Source organism: Pristiophorus japonicus, chromosome 12, assembly GCF_044704955.1.
Source record: "Pristiophorus japonicus isolate sPriJap1 chromosome 12, sPriJap1.hap1, whole genome shotgun sequence".
NCBI classification, from domain to species: Eukaryota; Metazoa; Chordata; class Chondrichthyes; family Pristiophoridae; genus Pristiophorus; species Pristiophorus japonicus.
In genome coordinates, this window is record NC_091988.1 from 28,813,533 (window position 1) to 28,829,648 (window position 16,116).

General features: G+C 42.3%; 1 protein-coding gene across 5 annotated transcripts in view; it reads left to right on the forward strand.

Annotated features, from left to right (window-relative positions):
- The window catches only part of cfap20dc (CFAP20 domain containing), a 635,198-nt gene that overhangs the window by 296,494 nt on the left and 322,588 nt on the right, over positions 1-16,116 (forward strand). For all 5 annotated transcript variants that reach the window (XR_011596045.1, XM_070895235.1, XM_070895233.1 and 2 more), the window contains exons 5-7: positions 6,024-6,138; positions 13,473-13,629; positions 14,013-14,177. Coding sequence is in view for 4 of the 5 variants with exons in the window: in XM_070895235.1 (XP_070751336.1) it covers positions 6,024-6,138; positions 13,473-13,629; positions 14,013-14,177 (437 nt within the window). In the remaining variant the exon portion in view is untranslated. The remainder of the gene's footprint in view (positions 1-6,023; positions 6,139-13,472; positions 13,630-14,012; positions 14,178-16,116) is intronic.

Below are 16,116 nucleotides of genomic sequence, written 5' to 3' on the forward strand. Positions count from 1 at the left end.
AGCGTTCACTGCACGGAAATACATTTGATTCTGTGCAGTCCACATTTGGCCACAGGTAACAGGTGCAGGACACTGATCAAGTAGGGAATGGAACTGTGAATGATGTAGGCCACATTTTTATGTGGTGAGTGTGGGGTACCAATCAGGGAAGAGATGTAACCAGCCTATGGGCCAGTGAGGAGAGGGATGTAGGCAGGGCTGCAGGTTTACTTGGCAATGATTTTTGAGCTGTAAATGATGGGAAGCAGGGTGTGGGGAAAGATGTGGGAAGTGTTGCAGCTTAGTTTTCAGGTTGTGGATATGGGAAAGGATCTGACGAGCACTTCAGAAGGTTTTGGGTTGCAGGTAAGGGGAGAAATCTGGTCAAGGTGCAGAGTAACACTGAAAATCAATGTGAAGAGGATGCAGTCTTAACCTTTTTGTTCAATATATGCTTCCCTAGTTTTACTTTCATTACTACACCTATTATCGCCTCCATCCTCCACCTCCTCTTGTCCCCTATATCATCCCCTCTCAGTTGCTCCTGTGTTGCCTCAACTCACTTTCACTGCCATGCCTCATCACCATCCCCGACCCTGCTCCTCACTGCGCCCCCCCATTCCTATTTCCCCTCCGCATTGTAGGAATTAGTTCGGGTGGTGGGTTTGTTGATGGGAGCAAGGAAGACTCAACAGCTCGACCAGTGAAGGGGAGTCCTGCACCTTCATGCTGAAGTCTCAAAACATTTTCAGTGATTTATAGGGAGTGTTGCAGGTCAATGAACAGATTAACTTCGGCTCGACAGGCCGGATGGCCTCCTTCTGTGCTGTAAACATTCTACGATTCTAAATCATGTTATAGTGCCCCCTACTGGCAACACAAGGACACAACAGGTAAAGATTAACAACCACCTGTGAATTTTGTAACAAGAATATCCATGGAATGTTTACATAGCATTTTTCAGTAGAACAGACAACCTATACACCTAGTTTAATATGTGTATTGGTTACTTTAAACATATTATTTGAAATACAATAATGTTGGAATCAAGTTGTGAAGAAAACATACTGCTTAGAAATGCTAAAACTTCTCTTAGGGCATAGTCATAGTTGATGAATTCCAATTGTCCTGTAAGTATTTTTACATGTAATGAAAGCTTTATGTCGAAGCATTTAAACCCTTTAAAAATGCTTTCATTGCACAAATGTTTAATACTCAGTGTTTTGGAATGGGCTGAATTTGGTCCATTTCAGCACTTAACTGTTAATTTAATTGCTGGATGTTGAGGCTTGCTGCCTGCAATCAGTTCACATTACCGAATGAGACTTTGTAGTAATAACACCCTGAGTAGGATGAAGATGCCAAGACGTGCACTAACATGCTAATGCCCATGCAGTGTTTTCTTTTTGATTCCCTCTCTCTCCCTTCCCCAACAGACATACGTGATATTACACTGAAAGTTACCACAACTGCAGGAGCAAAACAAAGATAGACAAACCTATGCAGGGCTATGGGGATAGAGACTAATTGGATAGCTCTTTCAAAGAACCAGCACAAGCGCAATGGCCTCTGTCCATGCTGTATGATTCTATAAACCAATTATGTTACTAATTTTTTTAAATATTCATGCTCAGGATGTAGGCATTGCTGGCAAGGCCAGCATTTATTACCCATCCCTAACTGCCCTTGAGAAGGTGGTGGAGAGCTGCCGCCTTGAATACAACTGAGTAGCTTACTAGGCCATTTCAGAGAGCAGTTAAGAGTCAACCACATTGCTGTGGGTCTGGAATCACATATAGGTCTCACAGTCAACAAGCTCCCCGCTGGAGTGGAACTAAACTACACAACCAGTGGAAACTGTTCAACCTGCGCCGTCTCCAGGCCAGATCCAAGACCACCCCAACCTCTGTCGTTGAGCTACGGTAAGCGGATGACGCCTGTGTCTGCGCACATACAGAGGCTGCACATAGTCAACGTATTTACTGAGGCGTATGAAAGCATGGGCCTTATGCTAAACATCCGTAAGACAAAGGTCCTCCACCAGCCTGTCTTCACCGCACAGCACTGCCCCCCTGTCATCAAGATCCATGGGCCGACCCTGGACATCATAGACCACTTCCCATATCTCGGTAGCCTCCTATCAACAAGAGCAGGCATCGACGACGAGATCCAACACCGCCTCCAGTGCGCCAGTGCAGCCTTCGGCCGCCCGAGTAAAAGAGTGTTTGAAGACCAGGCCCTCAAAACTGCCACCAAGCTCATGGTCTACAGGGCTGTAGTAATACCTGCCCTCCTGTATGGATCAGAGACATGGACCATGTACAGTAGACACCTCAAGTTGCTGGAGAAATATCACCAACGATGTCTCCGCAAGATCCTACAAATCCCCTGGGAGGACAGGCGCACTAACATCAGCGTCCTCATTCAGGCTAACATCCCCAGCATTGAAGCACTGACCACACTCGATCAGCTCCGCTGGGTAGGCCACATAGCCCGCATGCCAGGCACGAGACTCCCAAAGCAAGTGCTCTACTCTGAGCTCCTTCACGGCAAACGAGCCAACAGTGGGCAGCGGAAACGCTACAAGGACACCCTCAAAACCTCCCTGATAAAGTGCAACATCCCCACTGACACCTGGGAGTCCCTGGCCCAAAACCGCCCTAAGTGGAGGAAGTGCATCCGAGAGGGTGCTGAGCACCTCGAATCTCAACGCCGAGAGCATGCAGAAATCAAGCGCAGACAGCGGAAAGAGCGTGCGGCAAACCATTCCCACCCACCCCTTCCCTCAACGACTATCTGTCCCACCTGTGACAGAGTCTGTGGCTCTCATATTGGACTGTTCAGGCACCAAAAAACTCACTTCAGGAGTGGAAGCAAGTCTTCCTCGAGGGACTGCCCATGATAGGCCAGACCGGGTAAGGACGGCAAATTTCCTTCCCTAAAGGGCATTCGTGAACCAGATGGGTTTTTACAACAATCTGGTAGTTTCATGGGGCCCAAGTTTCCGATAGCCGCTAGAACGGAGTATCTCAGAGGTCCACCTATTTTGTAGAATGAAAAGCGCGCCAAAAACTTACCTCGCGTTTCTCCAAGTGCAGCAGGCCTATTCAGCAGTCAGCGCGATGCAGCACAACAGTGGAGGGACGGAGCTACAGCCCTGGGCCAAAAAGTGTGCCGGCAACCACGCGCATGCGCAGTGGAGTCTATGCGCGTGCGCAGTAGCTCCTGGTCCTTAGATTCTGTGTGCTGTGTGCTGCTGGCTGTATTGGAGGGACCCAAAGCATGCTGACCTGAGCCCTGGCCGAATGGGCTCCCCGCTGCAAGTATGGCTGACTGGATATCTCCCCAAGGCAAGAAATATTGGAGGGGTTTCACAGTGGAGGAGAAAGTCAAGAGTTCAGCACCTCCCCTCTCTTTCTCCCCCCCCCCCCCCCCCAATCACGATGCCGCGTTGAGCCTTGCCTCCCGATGTGCGTCTTACCGCACCTAGCCCTGCCTGGCCGAATGGACACCCTGCTGCAAGTATGGCTGACTGGATATCTCCCCAAGGCAAGAAATATTGGAGGGGTTTCACAGTGGAGGAGAAAGTCACTGGCCGAATGGGCTCCCTCATCACGGCGAGAGTGCCGATTTCCAGCCTGTAGCACACAGCCCCTAGCCCTGGCTCCCGAATAGGTAGGTGAGGTAGGAACTTTTTATTTTTTATTTATTGATTTTAAATTTTTTTTATTTATTGATTTATTTATCATTTATTATTGATGATGGTTCTTTATTTTTAAAAGTGAAGTATTTAATGCTTTGGAAAATCCCCTAACTTCCCTCTAACTTCCCTTCCCCCACCCCCCTCCCGCGCCCACCATCTCTGGCCACCTGCGCCTAATTCTAAAGTGTATGCTAGGTTTTCTGAACACACAAAAGTCGACACTTACTCCGTTCTAAGTTAGTCTGGAGTAACTTTTCGGTGCCTAAACTTGCAAAACAGGCTGGTAACGCCCCCTTTTGGGAAAAAAAATTGAACTAAAGCAAAAGTAAACTAACTCATTAGAACTGGAGCAAACTAAATGCCGAGAATTGCGATTTCTAAGATATTCCAAACTAAACTAGTTGCTCCAAAAAAATAGGAGCAACTCCACCAGAAACTTGGGCCCATGGTCACTATTACTGATGCTAACTTTTTAATTCCAGATTTACTTAATTGAATTTAAATTCCCCAGCTGCCCAATTGGGATTTGACCTCACATCTCTTGATCCAGGCCTCTGGATTACTAGTCCAGTAACATAACCACTATGCTACTGTACCCCTAATTGACATGGAGGAGAATGGTTGCAAGACCATTTTTGGCACCAGAGAAAGTTTTTGAGCTCAAATGGGAGACCAGGAACTTCCGAACATTGAAGTAGGCAAAAGTGGAGTGCGAATCCACCTGGAATGTTGTGCATTTTTTAGCAACTATTTTCCGAGTATCGATTGATGAATACTGCTGTCTTCTCTGCATTTTCTTAGACTGGTGCACAACAACATGATATCTGGTTCTCAGTATCTTTTTTTCTGCTCATTGCTTTTCATCACCATAGGCAGTCCCTCGGAATCGAGGAAGACTTGCTTCCACTCGTAAGATGAGTCCTTAGGTGGCTGAACAGTCCAATACGAGAACCACAGTCTCTGTCACAGATGGGACAGTCGTTGAGGGTAAGGGAGGGTGGGACAGGTTTGCCGCATGCTCTTTCCGCTGCTTGCGCTTGATTTCTGCATACTCTCGGCGATGAGACTCGAGGTGCTCAGTGCCCTCCCGGATGCACTTCCTCCACTTAGGGCATTATCAGGTAGGCTTTGAGGGTGTCCGTGTAATGTTTCCTCTGCCCACCTTTGGCTCGTTTGCCGTGAAGGAGTTCCGAGTAGAGCGCTTGTTTTGGGTGTCTCGTATCTGACATGCGGACAATGTAGGCCTGCCCAGCGGAGCTGATCAAGTGTGGTCAGTGCTTCAATGCTGGGGATGTTGGCCTGGTCGAGGATGCTAATGTTGGTGCATCTGTCCTCCTAGGGGATTTGTAGAATCTTGCAGAGACATCATTACTTTTAATTCCTTATCAAATAACTTCCAGCTAGTTTCCCCAGCGATGTCATCAGCATTCCCTGGTTAAAGATGTGATGAAAATAACACTAAAGATTTTCAAAATTAAGCAAGATATTTTATAACTGTTTACATTGTTATAAAGGACTTATTACTATTTTAACACTTTGTATTTTTCAGAAATCCTGTTTGGCTATGAAAGCTCAGGCCATCAATATTTCTATACAAAGTAGTACATTTTGAAATATCATTCTCTTCGTAATAATGTGAGACAGTTGGTTATTTGTCAATTCTGGTGTACAGCACCTAGGATATGGCGATGCAGAAATTTTCTTGTACAAGACTGAATGCTGTTATCCGATAGAAACAATTCTGTTCTAAGTGATCGTGGATTTTAGTCTAAATATATTACAGGTATATGCACGTGCATGCACTGTTGCTGAGATCAGTGGCCTATGTAAAATAGAGCATTGTAATTCAGATTTGGAAATGCGTGTCCAGGAACTGAAACTAACAGAAAATGCTTTGTGCCAGAATTTGAGCATGACCGATCCTATATAAAATGTCAGGAACACGTTTGAGAATGAGACTGCACAACGTTTTTTGATTTGGTAACATGCTGCTCTGAGATGACACAAAATTGAAGTGCAAGAACAAGCAGGTTTATCAAAGCTTTATGTTCATTCTGTATACAAATTGAATTTCTTCCTAAGTTGCTGGACTAGTAAAATTCAGTATCAAGCACAGAGCTGAATTAGCATGTAAAGTGGTTCCATTATACTTGGGCCTGTAGCCACCAAGTTTGAATATGGGAATGAAAACTCATTACTTATCTTGTAAAAGGGTTATTTTTAAATTCCATTTTCACATCTATGTTCTGTATGACCTGCATATAAATGATAGGAATATATATGGTTCTCTTCAGTGAGATTTATAGGACTGACAAGAATCTTTTTATTTCATTCATTCCAGGATTACTGATTTGGGAAATATCAAGCGACGACTGTATTTATCAACTATCCACAAGGAATTGTCTGCAACCCCACTGCATGCAAAAATACCACTGAGTGTTATCAAACGTAAAATTGTACGTCATTGTTAAGATAATTATCAATTGCTGCAAAATTGTAATATTAGGAGTTTAACTCTTAATGGGTCAGAATCTTTCCAGGTTTGAAATGAGTTGCGTTGGTTTCCACATATTTTTAGAAAATTTGTCCTGTCTGATGTTTTGAACTATAGTAAAGGAGAAATCCAGCTTTAGTGCTACATTTTCACCATCTAATGAGTGAAGTCTCATATACTACATCCCTTAATGTTGGAACTCTGCTAGATTCTTTTCTTGCCTGGATCTCTATCCCATGTATACAGAAGTGCAATTGGAGAGTTAGCCAATATTTAATGAATGAGGATTTAATGAGGATTGCGGTGTTAAGCTATGTGACGCATGTTCCTTCCCAGTACAGTTGCCCATTGGTACGCTTGTTCAGTTTCTTCAAGTTTTCTGTGCCTTTGGCAAGTGAGCACATTTATCTGGCTTCTTATCGTTGTCTGTGGCTACACCATATTCTATCACTTAATATACAAAATATTCTGGTCATAAGAACATAAGAGTACATAAGAAATAGGAGCAGGAGTAGGCCATTTGGCCCCTCGAGCCTGCTCTGCCATTCAATAAGATCATGGCTGATCTGATCATGGACTCAGCTCCACTTCCCTGCCCGCTCCCCATAACCCTTACCGCTCGGAAGATAATGTAGCACCCTCAATAATTGTGCTGTCAACTTTCCACAGAATTATGGGCACACAAATCAGTATCCCTTACTCATGATTTGGAATTGTGTGGAAAAATGTACAGCACAGAAATAGAGTATGAGTATAAACTAACCCCAAGTTACCCTTCCTGAACATAATGAAGGAATACAAAATACCGGGTACTCCAACTATCAAAATAATTGCAGTACTCTAAGCTGAATTCCTGAAGAACAGTAACATGGTTCGGTACATTCGGAAGAGGATTTTAATTGTGAATAAATAACAGCAATCTTTTTAACAAAAACTGAATTAATGGACCTCTCACCTGTGTTGCTGAAATGACAATGTCACAGAAAATCACTGGTAACTGAACCATTGCATGTTCTTAAATTAAATGAAATAGTGTTAGATCAACGCTGTAAGTTTTAATATTGTCCTTGGATGTAAAAATTGGCTTTTTAAAAGATGAATAGAATGTAACCAGTTACCAAAAAACATCAGTTATAACATTCCCTGTGTTGACGGAACATTTCTAAAATGTAGACATTCAAATTAATTGTATGCAGCAGAAGATTTTTTGCATGAGCAGTAATGCAAATATAATTTATAAAGCTTTAAATTATCCATGTATTCTGCAGCAATGATATCACAGAAGAGGTCACTGCTCTCTTGTTAACATTGCTGCGCATGGTTTTCACCTGCTGGAACTCTTATAGGGCTCAATTTCCCCAGTGATTTGCGCCCTTTTTTTGGGAGCAGGCTGCTCTTTTTGACCTAAGTTGAAAAACCACAATTTTCCCAATTAATTTGCACCAGTGTAACTCAGTTAGTTACAACTTTTTTAGGTCAGTTTTTTTTTCAGCCAAAGGGGGCGTAACCAGCCACCTATGCCAATTTTGGCCATTTAGGGAAGTTTGGCCAGCTGAGAGTTACTCCAGTTCTGCTTAAGCCAGCGTATGTGGCCTCTCCAGAAAAACCTTCTGGAGAGTTAAGGAAATCAGCGCAGTAAATGCTCGGACACACTAATAGAATTGAAAAATACATAGCAGCAACTTACCTCCAACCCCGCCCGAAGGGCTTGCCGGTCCGATCCCATTCTCGGTCCCCATTCTCCCGGTCCGGTCCCATTCTCGGTCCCTGATTCACAGAGAGAGAGAGAGAGAGATGGGGACTGAGAATGAGACCGGACCGGCAAGCCCTTCGGGCGGGGTTGGAGGTAAGTTGCTGCTATGTGTTTTTCAATTCTTTTAATGTGTTGGGAGCTGGCTGTATGCTTCACTTTACAGCCTCAGCTCACATTGTGTCCCTGGTTACCATGGCAGCCCGATCTTTTTGGCACAGATCAAGGCTCCACCCTCAAAACTAAAGGTCAGGTTACGCCACGCCAAAATGAAGAAATGCAACAGGGAAACTTAGAATTTTTTTTTTGCGTACTTAGGCCCCAAAGAATCGGGCGTAACTCTTCAAGTACGCCAAAAAAATGCTTTGGGGAAAATTGAGCCCATACAGTGGAAGAAAAACAATATTGTCTATATGCTAGTTAATTTAAAAGGGAATTGGATAAATATTTGAAAAGGACGTATATGAAAGGATTCAGAGAATGCGCAGGGCAATAGACGGCTCCAGTTGAAGAACTAGCACTGAGACTGGCATGGTAACTGAACGACTTCTGTGCTGGAAGTTCTATTCTATGGTCTCGTGTTGCTCGTGGACAAAAACATTTTTCTCTTCCTTTCACTTTCATTGCTTCTTTCCCACTATTATAAATTTGTTGGGTCCGAGTAGAAAGTCTAAAAATGTATTATAGTGAGAAATTTTATTAACATTTTTAGATAAATGCAAAGAAAGTTAATGAAAAGAAAAATTATTTATAAAATGAGTATATATTGAAAATAATACGCAGAAAATTGTGTCTTTTTTTAAGAACCTTGAGATTCTATTCCAAAACTGAGAAAAGCTGAGTTACTGCCCTTCTATCCATATTAAGTCCATATACAGCTGACTGTGCCTCATTCAGGAAACGTATTTCTTATTTATGCTGTCCAGTCATGTAGAACAGTGGTTCCATATTCCTTAGTTTGACTCCACTATTGTTCTATTACATGCCAGAACAAAACTGTCCATCAAATGCACTGCCAATGCTTCCATCAAGACTGCTGTAATCACCAATAACAGTATTTACAATTTCAGAGAAATACATTTAGTTTTATTGAAATATTAATAACTAGGGGCCATCAAAAATGGTTGAATTTCCACTAGTTATACTACATAAATATACAGTCCTTTTTTTAATTAATTGAGAACCCCAACTGTTATATAATTTTGTTGTATAGACACTTATACAGATGGATGGACAGGTGCAGCTTATTTGTAAATTAAGATCTCAAAATTTTAACCTTTCTGAGTAGTTGATGACCATTGATATTGAGTATTGGTAACTGCGAAGTTAAAATAACAAAACTATTGGTGCAGATACTGATTGCTTTTGTATCAGTTCCTCATTATCATTTTAAAGTGCAATATAAGATTATCTATCTGGCAATTTCAACTGGCATACAATTCCACTAGGTTTTTAATAGGGCTGTTGCCAAAACAAGAACAATAAATAGTGTGCATCCTAACATAGTCCGACCACATGGGTACATCCATAAGATATTACAACTCTTATTTGGGTCCTGTGCACTGTGGAAAACTGCTAATGCATAATTTCTTACAGGAATTCCAACGTAAAAATGTCCACAGTTAACTGTTTGCATTTCATAGAATCATCAAATGATATAACACAGAAGGAGTCCAATCGGCCCATCGTGCCAGTGGTAGAGCTATCCAATTCCATTCTCAGCTCTTTCCCCATAGCCCCGCAAAATTTTCCCATCCAAGTATCCAATTCCCTTTTCAAAGTTACTATTGAATCTGCTTCCACCACCCTTTTAGGCAGTGCATTCCAGATCACAACTCGCTGTGTTTTTAAAAAAAAAAGTTTCCTCATGTCACCTCTCTTTTTTTGTCAATCACCTTAAATCTGTCTCCTTTGGTTACTGACCCTTCTGCCACTTGAAACAGTTTCTCCTTATTTATTCTATCAAAACTGTCATGATTTTGAATACCTCTCTCAAATTTGCTGTTAATCTTATCTACTCTAAGGGGAACAACCCCAGCTTCACCAGTCTCTACACATAACTGAAGTCCCTCATCCCATGTACCTTTTGCATCTTCTCTAAGGCCTTGAAATCCTTCCTAAAGTGTCGTACCCAGAACCGAACACAATACTTCAGTTGAGGCCTAACCAGTGTTTTATAAAGCTTTCGCATGACTTCCTTGCTTTTGTACTTTATGCCTTTTTAAAAAATAAAGCCAAGGATCGCATATGCTTTTTTTAATAGCCTTCTCAACTTGCTCTGCCACCTTTAAAGATTTTTGTATGTACACCCCCAGGTCTCTCTGTTTCTGCATCCCCTTTAAAATTGGACCATTTACTTTAAATTGCCTCTTCTCATTTTCCTACCACAATATATCACTTCACACTTTTCTGCGTTAAATTTCATCTGCCATGTGTCTGCCTATTTCACCAGTCTGTATATCTTCCTGAAGTCTGTTACTATCCTCCTCATTGTTTACTACATTTCCGAGTATTGTGTCATTTGCAAACTTTGAAATTGTGCACTGTGTACCCAAGTCCAGGTCATTAATATATATCAAAAAGAGCAGTGGTCCTAAAAGCAACACCTGGGGAACATCACTGTTTACTTCCCTCCAGTCTGAAAAACAACCATTCACCACGAGTCTCTGCTTTCTCTTAGCCAATTTCGTATCCACACTGCCACTGCCCCTTTAATCCCAGGGGCTTCAATTTTTACTAACAAGTCTATTATGTGATTTACCTGTTTGATTTTCCTGTAGGTGGTGCATTGATACAATTTCCAGTGTTAATCTGATTGCTGACTTGTAACAGTTTGCATATGATATTTTTCCCCACAAGTTATGTAAAATGCTTCCTAATAAAAAAATCCATTGCCATTTTTAGATTTATTAGAATGTACATTTATATTTTATAAAATGCTTTACATATGAAAAATAAACAACTGCAAAATAAGTATCACTTAGAGTTGCATCTTGTACATAGGTTATGTTCAAACAATATGTCAAGTTATAATTTGCGATTAGTTTATATATTTTTTTATTTTTATTTCCTCCCTCCTTGAATCTCTGCTGCTATATATGTCCAAAGCTAAAAGGACTACTTTGAGGCCTTTAACCATATCAGTCTGAAACTGGCTGCTTTTTTCTATGCAAGAGCATCCCCAGGTGCTCATTCATTGAATTTTCTGCTCGTCACTGCAACGAGGTAGTTGGCCTCTGCTTGCTGCTCTCCCACAGCAACAAGATTGAGATTGACTGCTTACCATTTAGAGAATCATCGTAGGAACCTCCAATTCACCACATCCCTGTCTGGCGTAAAAATAAAAAAGGGAAGGTGGCTCAACCGTGGCTATCAAGGGAAATCAGTGATAGTATTAAAGCCAAGGAAGTGGCATACAAATTGGCCAGAAATAGCAGTGAACCCGGGGACTGGGAGAAATTTAGAACTCAGCAGAGGAGGACAAAGGGTTTGATTAGGGCAGGGAAAATAGAGTACGAGAGGAAGCTTGCAGGGAACATTAAGTCGGACTGCAAAAGCTTCTGTAGATATGTAAAGAGAAAAAGGTTAGTAAAGACAAACGTAGGTCCCCTGCAGTCAGAATCAGGGGAAATCATAACGGGGAACAAAGAAATAGCAGACCAATTGAACAAGTACTTTGGTTTGGTATTCACTAAGGAGGACACAAACAACCTACCGGATATAAAAGGGGTCAGAGGGTCTAGTAAGAAGGAGGAACTGAGGGAAATCCTTATTAGTCGGGAAATTGTGTTGGGGAAATTGATGGGATTGAAGGCTGATAAATCCCCAGGGCCTGATGGACTGCATCCCAGAGTACTTAAGGAGGTGGCCTTGGAAATAGCGGATGCATTGACAGTCATTTTCCAACATTCCATAGACTCTGGATCAGTTCCTATCGAGTGGAGGGTAGCCAATGTAACCCCACTTTTTAAAAAAGGAGGGAGCGAGAAAACAGGGAATTATAGACCGGTCAGCCTGACATCGGTAGTGGGTAAAATGATGGAATCAATTATTAAGGATGTCATAGCAGCGCATTTGGAAAGAGGTGACATGATAGGTCCAAGCCAACATGGATTTGTGAAAGGGAAATCATGCTTGACAAATCTTCTGGAATTTTTTGAGGATGTTTCCAGTAGAGTGGACAAGGGAGAACCAGTTGATGTGTTGCATTTGGACTTTCAGAAGGCTTTCAACAAGGTCCCACACAAGAGATTAATGTGCAAAGTTAAAGCACATGGGATTGGGGGTAGTGTGCTGACGTGGATTGAGAACTGGTTGGCAGACAGGAAGCAAAGAGTAGGAGTAAATGGGGACTTTTCAGAATGGCAGGCAGTGACTAGTGGGGTACCACAAGGTTCTGTGCTGGAGCCCCAGCTGTTTACATTGTACATTAATGATTTAGACGAGGGGATTAAATGTAGTATCTCCAAATTTGCGGATGACACTAAGTTGGGTGGCAGTGTGAGCTGCGAGAAGGATGCTATGAGGCTGCAGAGTGACTTGGATAGGTTAGGTGAGTGGGCAAATGCATGGCAGATGAAGTATAATGTGAATAAATGTGAGGTTATCCACTTTGGTGGTAAAAACAGAGAGACAGACTATTATCTGAATGGTGACAGATTAGGAAAAGGGGAGGCGCAACGAGACCTGGGTGTCATGGTACATCAGTCATTGAAGGTTGGTATGCAGGTACAGCAGGCGGTTAAGAAAGCAAATGGCATGTTGGCCTTCATAGCAAGGGGATTTGAGTACAGGGGCAGGGAGGTGTTACTACAGTTATACAGGGCCTTGGTGAGGCCACACCTGGAGTATTGTGTACAGTTTTGGTCTCCTAACTTGAGGAAGGACATTCTTGCTATTGAGGGAGTGCAGCGAAGGTTCACCAGACTGATTCTCGGGATGGCGGGACTGACATATCAAGAAAGACTGGATCAACTGGGCTTGTATTCACTGGAGTTCAGAAGAATGAGAGTGGATCTCATAGACACGTTTAAAATTCTGATGGGTTTAGACAGGTTGGATGCAGGAAGAATGTTCCCAATGTTGGGGAAGTCTAGAACCAGGGGTCACAGTCTAAGGATAAGGGGTAAGCCATTTAGGACTGAGATGAGGAGAAACTTCTTCACCCAGAGAGTGGTGAACCTGTGGAATTCTCTACCACAGAAAGTTGTTGAGGCCAATTCACTAAATATATTCAAAAAGGAGTTAGATGTAGTCCTTACTACTGGGGGATCAAGGGGTATGGTGAGAAAGCAGGAATGGGGTACTGAAGTTGCATGTTCAGCCATGAACTCATTGAATGGTGGTGCAGGCTAGAAGGGCTGAATGGCCTACTCCTGCACCTATTTTCTATGTTTCTATGTTTCTTATGGCACAGCATCTTGGAGTTCCAACATTCTGCACGATTATGCCACCTATAGTCTACATTATATTACTAGCAATGCTACAGACTGAATCAAAGGCAAAGAAATTCAAGAAAAACTAAATCAGATTTCCTTTCCTTGCAGTGGAGCAATATTTGCATTGATTTGGTGTCATTTGCCAATGCAGCGTTTAAAGGAGCAGGTTTTCAGTCCTTAGACAGGATTGTTGTCTCGGCCAATTGTAAACTAAGGAAGATATTCACAATGAAACTACAGCCACAGGACACTACTTTTGAGGATGGTATGTCATTAGAAACATGTAGACCTATATAATACTAAGTTGAGATGGTATTTAAAAATATTCCTTAATTGACATTAAAATGGCAATTACAACACTGCAGAAACAAATCATAAACATAATTCCGCAATGTCTTAGTACCTTTTACAACTGCTGCATTTGTAATAAGATTTAAATAAGACACAAAGCTCCTAACCCTGCATTGAGCTACAATGGCAAGCACATACGTCCACTAGTTTCATTCATATATAGTACACAGTTGAGTAGTCATTTCAACTTTTGCATATAGCTGATCTTCAGTGTATGCATTAACTACATTTTAACACGTTGTTATAGTATTTCCAGAGTTTTTTCCTGTGACTAAAGAATTTCTTCCTTTTCCCCAGATATGTATTCTTTACAGTGTTTCACTGATGGACCCACAGACATGATCCCGAAGAGCTGTCAGCTAGGCATTGATGTAGATCAAGTTACACAGCTCCTGAATGTGGTAAAACTTAGACAGGGAGAATTAAGGATTGGAAGTCAACCGCTCACTTCAACAGATTTGGGTATGGTTGCAATATTTATTCCAAGTTAATTTTAACCAGAGTTTTGCTGTCGTTTATAATCATTCATAAATCAATTTGAGTTGATGTAAAGAAGTTTGGCTAACAGAATAACTACTAACTATATATACAATAGCAAAATACTGCAGATGCTGGAATCTGTAATCAAAACAGAAATTGCTGGAAATATTCAGCGGGTCAGGCAGCATGCGTGGAGTGAGAAATAGGGTTAACATTTCAGGTTCGTCAGAACTAGAAAAAGTTCAAGCTGTAACAGATTTTAACCAGGTACAGAGACAGGGAAAGGGAGTAGAGGGGTGGGGGTAAGAGTGGGGAGCGGGGGAGCAAAGAACAAAAGGGACTGTCTGTGATAGGGTGGAAGCAGGAGTGATCAAATGCTATAAATGGGAAAGGCAGAATCATCAACAGCTGCCATGTGGAAGAATAGGGGCAGAAGTTATGGTCTGAAATTGTTGAACTCGATGTTGAGTCCAGAAGGCTGTAAAGTGCCTAGTCGAAAGATGAGGAGCTGTTCCTCGAGCTTATGTTGAGCTTTGTTGGAACAGTGTAAGAGGCCGAGGTCAGAGAGGTTAGAGTGGGAGTGAAGTGGGGAATTAAAGTGACAGGTGACCGGAAGCTCGGGGTCACCCTTACGGACTGATCGGAGGTGTCTGCAAAGCAGTCACCTAATCTGCCTTTAGTCTCCCCAATGTAGAAGAGACTGCATCATGAACGGCGAATACAGTATACTAAATTGCAAGAAGTACAAAGACATCGCTGTTTTACCTGGAAGGAGTGTTTGGGGCCTTGGACAGTGACAAGGGACGTGGTAAAGGGCAGGTGTTGCATCTCCTGCGCTTGCACGGGATGGTGCCATGGGGAGGGGGGTGATTGAAGACTGGACCTTGATGTCACGTAGGGAAGGATCCCTTTGGAATGCTGAATGGGGAGAGGAAGATGTGTTTGGTGGTAGGATCATGCTGGAGATGGCAGAAATGGCAGAGGATGATCCACATTCAATGGATAATTCAGAATTCCGAAGGGACTGCCCCCTACACAGCGCATGCCTAAACCCGGAACTTGCATGCACACTTCGTACACACCCATAGGGGCTGAAAATTACGACCTGTCATCTTTCAATTAGGCACTTTACAGCCTTCTTCACTCAACAAAATAGACTGGCAAAGGACACTTAAAGGGTTGACGGTGGATAAGCAATGGCAAACATTTAAAGATCACATGGATAAACTTCAACAATTGTACATCCCTGTCTGGAGTAAAAATAAAATGGGGAAAGTGGCTCAACCGTGGCTAACAAGGGAAATTAAGGATAGTGTTAAAACCAAGGAAGGGGCATATAAATTGGCTAGAAAAAGCAACAAACCTGAGGACTGGGAGAAATTTAGAATTCAACAGAGGAGGACTAAGGGTTTAATTAAGAGAGGGAAAATAGAGTACGAGAGGAAGCTTGCAGGGAACATAAAAACTGACTGCAAAATCTTCTATAAATATGTGAAGAGAAAAAGATTAGTGAAGACAAAATGTAGGTCCCTTGCAGTCGGATTCAGGTGAATTTATAATGGGGAACAAAGAAATGGCAGACCAATTGAACAAATATTTCGGTTCTGTCTTCGCGAAGAAAGACACAAATAACCTCCGAAAGTACTAGGGGATAATGGGTCTAGTGAGAAAGAGGAACTGAAGGATATCTTTATTAGGCGGGAAATTGTGTTGGGGAAATTGATGGGATTGAAGGCTGATAAATCCACGGGGCCTGATAGTTTGCATCTCAGAGTACTTAAGGAAGTGGCCCTAGAAATAATGGATGCATTGGTGATCATTTTCTAACAGTCTATCGACTCTGGATCAGTTCCTATGGACTGGAGGATAGCTAATGTAAAAAAAATTTTAAAAAGAGGGAGAGAGAAAACAGATAATTATA